This window comes from Sinocyclocheilus anshuiensis, unplaced genomic scaffold, assembly GCF_001515605.1.
Source record: "Sinocyclocheilus anshuiensis isolate Anshui unplaced genomic scaffold, SAMN03320099.WGS_v1.1 scaffold238, whole genome shotgun sequence".
NCBI lineage: Eukaryota > Metazoa > Chordata > Actinopteri > Cypriniformes > Cyprinidae > Sinocyclocheilus > Sinocyclocheilus anshuiensis.
In genome coordinates, this window is record NW_015547674.1 from 2,073,442 (window position 1) to 2,083,254 (window position 9,813).

Sequence of the window (9,813 nt, forward strand, 5' to 3'; positions counted from 1 at the left end):
AAAAAAAAAAAAAAAAAAGGTAAATAAATTATATGGAGAAAGAGCTTCTTAAAGAGACAGCTTACCTAAATCTGAAAATTCTGTCTCGGTTTATTTAGCCTCATGTTGTTTCTTGTTTCCAATAAACGAAAGCATACAGTGTCCAAACAAGCTCCAGAAAAGCACCAAAAATTATCATGTGACCCTGGAGCACAAAAGCAGTCTTAAGTCGCTGGGGTATATTTGTAGCAATAGCCAAAAATACATTGTATGGGTCAAAATTATAGATTTTTCTTTTATGCAAAAAATCATTAGCATATTAAGTAAAGATCATGTTCCATGAAGATATTATGTAAATTTCCTACCGTAAATATATCAAAACTTAATTTTTGATTAGTAATATGCATTGCTACGAACTTAATTTGGACAACTTTAAAGATGATTTTTCTCAATATTTTGATTTTTTTGCACCCTCAGATTCCAGATTTTCAAATAGTTGTCTCTCGGCCAAATCCTAACAAACCATACATCAATGGAAAGCTTATTTATTCAGCTTTCAGATGATGTATAAATCTCAATTTCACAAAATTGACCCATATGACTGGTTTTGTGGTCCAGGGCCACATATACAGTATTTTAAATTCACAGAATTAAACAAAAACATATTCAGCACAGCATAAATCACCATGTAGTGCGCTCACCTGCTTCAGGACCCAAAATCATCCTCTTTGCTTTTCGCTTCTTTTTCCTGTCCTGCTGAGGACTGTCCTACAAACACACAAGAATCCAACTGAGCTCTTCATGTTGAACTCCAAGCCCAAACTACAGTATTAGCACATAATGATAACTGTGAATGAGACCGTATCGGACATACTAGTCTGTCTGACGCAGGGCTTCTTTGGTGTGTGTTTGGGGAGGATTCTGCAAAGAGAAAATACATGGACGACTGAGCGATTCCTGCAGAACTAAACTGTGCTTTAAACAATGTGATGAGCGCAGCTACCTAACGATTTGGCCAGCAGGCAGTCTTTCTTGATGTGAGCGTTGGAGCCACACAGATAACAGCACTTCTCCTCCCTCTGCCGCCACCGTTCGCCATCCGTCATCACTCTGCCATCGGGTCTGTTCACACCACGTCCATCAGTGTCACGTCTTTGTCTTAGCAAACCATTGAAACAAATGAATCAACCACAAACGACATCAGACTATAAGCATCCAATGTCTTTCATTTTAACGTGCAAATGTGCTCTACATTTCAAAATTTGGGGTCATTTGTGAAAGAAGTCTCTTCTGCTCACTGAGGGTAAATTTATTTGATCAAAAACACAATAAAAACAGTAATATTGTGAAGTATTGTTACCATTTATAATAACCGATTTCTATGTGAATATATGTTAGAATGTAATTTATTGCTGTGATGCGCAGCTGAATTTTCAGCATCATTACTCCAGTCTTCAGTGTCACATGATCTTCAGAAATCATTTTGATATGCTGATTTGCTGCTCGAGAAACATTTCTGATTATTATCGTGTTGAAAACAGTTGTGCTGCTTCAAAGTTTTGTGGAAACTGTGATTTGTGACCCTGGAGCACAAAAGCAGTCTTAAGTCGCTGGGGTATATTTGTAGCAATAGCCAACAATACATTGTATGGGTCAAAATTATCGATTTTTCTTTTATGCCAAAAATCATTAGGATATTAAGTAAAGATCATGTTCCATGAAGATATTTTGTAAATTTCCTACTGTAAATATATCAAAACTTAATTTTTGATTAGTAATATGCATTGCTAAGAACTTCATTTGGACAACTTTAAAGATGATTTTCTGATTTTTTTGCACCCTCAGATTCCAGATTTTCAAATAGTTGTATCTCAACCAAATATTGTACGATCCTAACAAACCATACATCAATGAAAAGCTTATTTATTCAGCTTTCAGATGATGTGTAAATCTCAATTTCACAAAATTGACACTTAAGACTGGTTTTGCGGTCCAGGGTCACATATATATTTTCTTCCACGATTCCTTGATGAATAGAGAGTTCAAAAGAACAGCATTTATTTGAATCAAAATATTTTTTAACAATTTAAATGTCTTTGCTCTCACTTTTGATCAACTGAAAGCATCTTTTCTGAATAAAAGTATTCATTTCTATTAGGGATGCACCGATACCACTTTTTCCAGTACTCGCCCGATACTTTTATTTTTGGTACTTGCCGATACCGAGTACCGATGTTTTTTTTGTAAAATTTTTTGTAAATTTTTTTAATATTGGGTACAGAAACCAAAAGGGTATGTATAATGTTAGTTGGTTAACTTAATTTATCAAATAGATACAGTCAAACCAAAATTTATTCAGACACCTTCAACATTTCTCACATTATCACAGTTTATTCGCTATAGTTTAGAAAATGGTAATAAAATATGACAAGAACTCAGAGTTACACTGTGTCAGAACAAATTCAGCTTGATAACGTCAGATCATTTTGATAGAAAGGTATGTAATAGATTACAATCAACCAAAATAATTCAGACAGCTGTTAGTATGACAGTATTTACACAACTATCAATACTTAGTCGGGCAACCCTTAGCCTCAATGACAGCCTGTAGTCTCCTGGGCATGCTGTCATCCAGCTTCATGCAAACCTCAACTTGAGTTTTTTTCCCAGACTTGGTCTGAATAATTTTTTGGACCCAAATTTGTATAAATTTTACTGGTAGTCCACTGTATGAAGAATTTTTGGGTATGATTTGTCACAGTTGTTATCGGGCATTTTAACGAGTACGAGTACAGGAGACCAGTATCGGGCCCGATACCGATACCAGTATCGGTATCGGTGCATCCCTAATTTCTATAATAAAAATCTTACTGATCCCAAACTTTTAAACAGTAGTGCATGTTCTTTATGGATTATTACAGCAGGAAATGCAGAAAAGCATGTTCCAAATGTAAATACAGTGTTGAACAAGAACTTCACCTTCTATAAAGATTAAAGGTAAAAAAGATATTCTACAACAATACCTCTTTCGCATTGGACAGTCTTTCATAAAATGCCCAATCTTCCCACAAATCCGGCAGCAGCGGTCATTGGGTGCAAGCTTGCCCTCTGTCAGCACCTCTGGGTCAAAAAAATACTCCTGCAAACACAAGAGAGACATTACGTACAATGACTTGTGAGCTGTTTTACAGAATTTGGTAACACTTTAGTTTAGGGACCAATTGCTTATTAGCATGCATATTACTATCATATTGGTTGTTTATTAGCACGTATAAAGCACATATTAATGTCCTATTCTGCATGAGCATATTTTAGATCCCTTACCTAAACTTAACAACTACCTTACTAACTATTAATAAGCAGCAAATTATGAGTTTGTTGAGGTAAAAGTGTTGTTTGGTCCCCAAACTAAAGTGTGACCCAGAATTTACATGGTCAAGATAAAGGACACAAACCATTTTGTTGGGATACTCTGGTGGGAAGTCTCTGACGGGGGCGCCGAAAACTCTGCGGGCGTTGATGAAGGCCTTCAGGATGAAGCTCGCCACTGCAAACAGCCGCATGGAAGAAAACATGCATGCATGGCACTGCGTTAGACGACAAGATATCAAGACAAGGGTCGTTTTCAAAAAGCCTGGGATGAGTCACAACAGTCAACAACTATATATTTATAAATGCGCTTAGAACACAAAAAACTTGCTCCTGCAGGTACTAATCTAAAATGGTTTAATTGATGGATAACAGCAGCTAAACACAGGTGCTTCATCTGAATACGGTGGCTGAAGGTTTATACATCTGAATATAAACTTTAATAAAGCAAAACAAAAGCATGCCATACTTCTCCGTGAGAGACCAGCTCCAAGATTATGACTCAAATCAAAGGGATCTGAAAGAAACACACAAATGAACAACTACGATCTTGCAACACACACAGCGCTGAGGAATGTCAGTTTTAAAAGTAATGCACTACATTACTGCTACTTTAAAATTAAGTATGTCATAAAATATGTACAAAATGTGTTATTTTTTGTGGTTTTCTCTCTTGCATTTTATCTCTCAAAATGAAGCATGATATTTTACAAATGTGGAAATTCTGGCTACTGACTAGTAAAATGATTAAATGTGCAAGCCCTAATTTATATAAATGTGTATAATAAATAATGAAGTAAAATGCAATAAAAAATAAAATATTAGATTTTTCTTTTATGCCAAAAATCATTAGGATATTAAGTAAAGATCATGTTCCATGAAGATATTATGTAAATTTCCTACTGTTAATATATCCAAACTTAATTTTTGATTAGTAATATGCATTGCTAAGAGCTTCATTTTAACAACTTTAAAGATGATTTTCTCAATATTTTGATTTTTTTGCACCCTCAGATTCCAGATTTTCAAATAGTTGTATCTCGGCCAAATATTGTCCTATCCTAACAAACCATACATCAATGGAAAGCTTATTTATTCAACTTTATTCGAGAAATTGACCCTTGTGACTGGTTTTGTGGTCCAGGGTCACATATATTTGTACCTAAAGGGTCCATTTTAGTACCTTAAAGTGTACATATTAGAACCTAATAGGTACAAAAGTGTACCTTTTGAGAAGGTACCACCCCAGTGACAGCTTTAGTACCTATATTTCTGAAAGTGTACATGTTCACTCTCAGAAAAAAAGGTACAAAATCTGTCACTGGGGTGGTACCTTTCCAAGAGGTACTAATATGGGCTATTTAGGTACTTTAAGTGTACCGTTTGAAAAGGTACCGACCCACTGACATATTTTGTACCTTTTTTTCTGAGAGTGTAACAGGTTATTGCTGCATATCCATAGGTTCTTCGTCTGATATTCAGCACATTTAGTAGTTTGCTCTTACCCTCGATGGCGAGGTGTTTGGAGGTCCACTGCTTCTTGAAGGTGGTGAGAGGCTCTTTTCTGCGGATGCAGACGACAGTCTCCTTGAAGTCAAACGTCTCGGTGTAAAACTGCAGCAGCCCAAACCACAGCTGCCCCACCGACTCCTTATTCTTCTTGTACCCCGGCCAGTATTTATGCTGAGGAATCAACAACAATCCCAGACTTATTGGCTATTAAACCACAAGTTCAAGGCACACATATAAAACACATTTGGAAAAAAAAAAAAACCTGTTTCCACTGGATGCTTTATGACTGTCTGACCCCTTTTGAACTAAATTTGACCGCACTACATTCCTCTGACCTTACAGAAATATTGTGGGTTCAAAGTAAAACTTTGACTCATCCCACTATTAATAAAATCACGTTTACAGTAGTGCACTTACTCTACTCATCAAAATTGCAATAATTATGATTTTTCTAACGCTTTTGAAAGAAGTCTCTAATTCTCACTAAGGTTGCATTTTTTTATTAAAAAATACAGTAAAACAGTCATATTTTGTAATAATCAGAAATGTTTCTCGAGCAGCAAATCAGCATCTTAGACTGATTTCTGAAGATCATGTGACAATGAAGACTGGAGGAATGAATACACTAGAAAACAGCTGTTCTAAATTGTAATAATATTTCACATTATCTCAGTTTTTTTGTATTTTTGATCAAAAAAGTCAGCTTTGGTGAGCAAAAGAGACTTGACTAGAAATGCACACTAAAGATCAAAGACTTTGAGGACTTTTGAAGACTTCTGTAGGGTTGTAAAAGGTGTAAAAGAGTTGGATTAGAAGATTGCACAAGCAAAGTTATTATACTAGTCTGTTAAAGTATGTCAAGTTTGTTTGTTGTTTTTGTACAAAAGCATAATTCGGGATAATAAAACTGATATAGAAGCCAAACTCCAGTTCAGATTCACTTCCACACACAGGATGACTTTAAGCAAACAAACACATTATTTTTAACCCTCTGGTGCTCCTCATTTGGGAGTCACACTTGTGATCTTTACGGTCAAAAGTGACCGGACACCTGAAATGTAACTTTTTTTCACCCCAGTAAAATCAATGTAATATATTTTTGTTCAATAATATTTTTTATTTTTTATTTTGAGATCATTTCATGGCACTAATTAATATTTATGCAATAATTATGATGAATTTCTGCCCATTGAAAATAATACAAAATTTAAAAAAATATATTTTTATATTACTTTTCAATGAATGCAGTATTTCATGTTAAAATAGAGTCAATGCCTTTAAAATCCCATTTTAGAAGCCAGATTAGTGCCATCTGGTGGGAGTAAAATAAGAAAAACAAATGCAATTCCATGGTTTAGCCACTAGATTCCTATATACAGTAGCTCTACATAAAAGGCCTATAAATTCTCTAATTGTTTTTAGACATAAATACTTATTTTTATTCAGTTGTGGGTTTGGATATATATTTAGACATTCTCAAAGACAACTTTTTCTAAAGGTTTAGATTTTTTTTTTTTTTAAATGTTGATTTGAAGTGTCAGTTTTTGAATTATTATCACTACAGTCAAACCTGAACACAGAGAAAGCATTTTGTTACACAAAACATTAAAATTCTATAAAAATGTAACAAAAATGAACAGAAATGTTTCAACCTTCTGGGTCTGATCTGATTTCAACCTCTTATTTCAGTTTTCCGACTCGTTTTGGCTATATGGTTATAGCCATACCAATTCATTTGAGTGTGTGTAATTGTGTGTGTGTGTGTGTGTTTATCTGTCTGTGTGTGTGTGTGTGTGTGTGTGTGTGTGAGAGCGAGTGTTTGAGGGAGTGTGTTTTGCACTCTAGATGTTTTAGTGTAACCCCTTCCTTGCCGTCCACTTTTTTTACTGCATTGTAGTTGAATTATTGCTTTTATTTTACATATTTGCTGTGTTACAGTCACACCAGTTCATAGGTGTGTGTGTATGCGTGTGTGTGTGAGTGGATGTGTTGGTTTTGCACTCTTGCTGTTTTAGAGTTTCACCCCGTCATTGCTGTGTACTTTTTTTCTGCATTGTGTCAGATTTGTAGATTGCACATTGTAGATTTTTGTCGATTTCCCATTCATTTCCTATGGTCGGTCATTTCTGACCAAAGATCACGAGTGTGTCTATTTTTTTTTACGACCACTTAAATCATGCCCTCAAATTTTGTGTGTGTTCACATTCCAAATGCCATAAAAGTCACCAAGTTTCGTACCATTCCGATGAAGATGTGATTTAAAAAAATTCAAAACAGAAAATTTTTCGTTCAAAAGTGACCGAAGAGCACCAGAGGGTTAAAACATATCTAAAAATCACACTATAACACTTTAAAATTACAATAAGCTATTCTATTAAAATAATCTCACTCACCAAGTTCTTCAGATCACTAAAGAAATGAACATCCCAGCCATCGACAAGAACTACAGGCTTCTTCTCCCCAACATACATCTACAAAAACATACACAAAATACAAAATACAGTAGTTTAGGATGTACTTAATACAATATAGAAGAATCTAGACAACATGACTTACAATAAATAATCATAAATGTTCCATTTTAACCTTTATTCACATTTTTACCTTTTATTATTTATGCTGAAATATATCAGGATTATGGAAATATCTTTTTATGGATTGATGCACTTCTAAATTACATTAAAGGAATAAACGTAGGAATGGATTTTTGCTGTTCACATGTGCTTGTACATTAATGGTTAGAGTACTGCATTAAGTGTTGTAAGAGCTGTAACCTTGCATTTAAATAATTTATTCATTAAGAAAGTTATAATGGTCCAGAAAGACACCTCTTGGAGAACTGGGATAACAGGCGGGCTTCTTTGTTGAAGGAAGTACAGCACCATTAGGGTGTAGGCATATGAAGACAGACTCCCACGGGACGCGTCACCAATATCACAGACCTGAAAACACAATCATCGCTCTCCACATCAGAAATCTGTGATGCATCTCATTCAACCCAATGCAGAAGCTTTCCTCCAAAAGCAACTTTCTTTCTCAAACTAGCTTCAAGCGCAGCCACTGATGTGTACCATCTCTACGATATTTAATGAACGTGTCGAACTTACTTTAGCGAACACTTTCATGACGTAGCAGAGGATCTTCACCCGAGCGTCAATCGCAGCGTATGATGCCAGTAACTGCGTGTTGTGCAAAGCCTGAGGAAAATCAAACGGAAAAATCTCAGTTGCTCTTTATTTGACAGTATGTGCACTTACAGCAGACTTACATCAGAAGCTAGTGAGTAATATAAGTTAACTACTTGGACTTAATATGGGTTTAAAGTGAGGTTTAAGGTTAGTACCTTGTTATTATACTAAGCACCCACTGTAATATGTAATAAATATCACTGGTTTTCATTTAAAAATATATTACATGACAAATATTTAGTAAATGTAACTGTATAAAAAACTGTATAAAAACCTAAAACTAAAATAGATTTGATTTCTCCAAACATTTCGATTAAAGGGGTCATATGATGCGATTTAAATTTTTCCTTTCTCTTTGGAGTGTTACAAGCTATTCGTGCATAGATAAGATCTCTAAAGTTGCAAAGACTAAAGTCTTAAATCCAAAGAGATATTCTTTATAAAAGTTAAGAGTCAACCACGCCTACCTAAAACGGCTCGTTCTAACACGCCCCCACATGTCTACATCACTATGTGGGAATATTTGCATAATGCCACCCAAATGTTCACGCAAAGAAAGAAGGCGTAACTTTTATTCTCGCTGTAGTATTGTTGTTGCCGCCGCCATGTCGTGGAGACGCTGTGTGTTTCTTTGTGAAAGCGAAACTACTTTGTTTGGTCTTCCAAAAGAGGACACAACTAGAAATCAGTGGTTAAGTTGTATTTACAACACAGTTCCAGAACACTTCAACCCAAATATTCAGATGTGTGTAGGGATGTAACGGTATGAAAATTTCATATCACGATTATAGTGACCAAAGTTATCACGGTTATCACTATTATCACGGTTTTGTTAACATGAGATTAAAATGTTCAAAAAGAACTGATACACACACTGAAAACATTTCAATAAGTTTTATATTTGAAAATCAACAAACAACAAATACAATTAGCAGCTATATGCACTTTTTTTTTTTAGCATAAACATTAAATTAACATTAACATGAAGCCCTAATAATAATAATAATAATAATTTTAAAAAATCACAGCTTTGCGTTAATTACAAGTGAGATAACGAAATATTTAATCTCTAATCAATATTTTTTGTCCAATTATTTGCCCAGTTAGTTTTGGTATTGAGGTAAAAGTTACCTTGCATTCGCTATATAACAGTGGGTGGTGGTCATGAAGATGACTGAGCAAATTTGACACCTTTTGCAGTGACTTTCTTCTTGCAAGATCGGCAGACAGGGTGACCGTCCTCGATTAAACTGCCTTCAGGACTCTTGTAAAAGCCAAAATACGATCAGACCTCCGATTTGGTCCTCTTAGATGGCTGAAAAATCTCCCGAGTGCTGTCACTGCCTTCCACCATTTCGTCTCGTGCAAAAAAACAACAACAACATTGCATGCTGCTTCTGCGTCAGACTAATGCTGGCTGGACAGGATTTACAGCGAGTTTTCAAAATCACAATAATCAAACACGGTTTTGATGATAATTAAATTTTAAACGATAATACTAACCGTCAGGGCATTTTATCATGATTTATCGTAAAACCGGTAATCGTTCCATCCCTAGATGCGTGCAACGCATTTTATGGAGGACTGTTTCCTGATCCTGTGAGAGTAGCCTACAATGCCGGTGTTCCAGTGAATTCAGTTCCCTTGTTTCCCCTTCGGCACGCATGCTGACCCTATACAGTCTATGATGCTGACAAATAATGCTGACTCACAGACTGTAAGTACGTTTTCATATTTAAAGAATTTGCCACTGATGATTCAAACG

At 35.3% G+C, this 9,813-nt stretch overlaps 1 protein-coding gene across 1 annotated transcript in view; it reads right to left on the reverse strand.

Annotated features, from left to right (window-relative positions):
* LOC107702897 (terminal uridylyltransferase 7-like) overlaps positions 1 to 9,813 on the reverse strand; it is a 32,738-nt gene that overhangs the window by 5,606 nt on the left and 17,319 nt on the right. Inside the window, exons 23-32 of the mRNA XM_016505336.1 lie at positions 7,968 to 8,057; positions 7,689 to 7,802; positions 7,254 to 7,331; positions 4,854 to 5,031; positions 3,818 to 3,865; positions 3,435 to 3,526; positions 3,003 to 3,118; positions 983 to 1,137; positions 854 to 900; positions 681 to 747 (exon numbers count right to left, since the gene is read on the reverse strand). Coding sequence (XP_016360822.1) covers positions 681 to 747; positions 854 to 900; positions 983 to 1,137; positions 3,003 to 3,118; positions 3,435 to 3,526; positions 3,818 to 3,865; positions 4,854 to 5,031; positions 7,254 to 7,331; positions 7,689 to 7,802; positions 7,968 to 8,057 — 985 coding nt within the window. The remainder of the gene's footprint in view (positions 1 to 680; positions 748 to 853; positions 901 to 982; positions 1,138 to 3,002; positions 3,119 to 3,434; positions 3,527 to 3,817; positions 3,866 to 4,853; positions 5,032 to 7,253; positions 7,332 to 7,688; positions 7,803 to 7,967; positions 8,058 to 9,813) is intronic.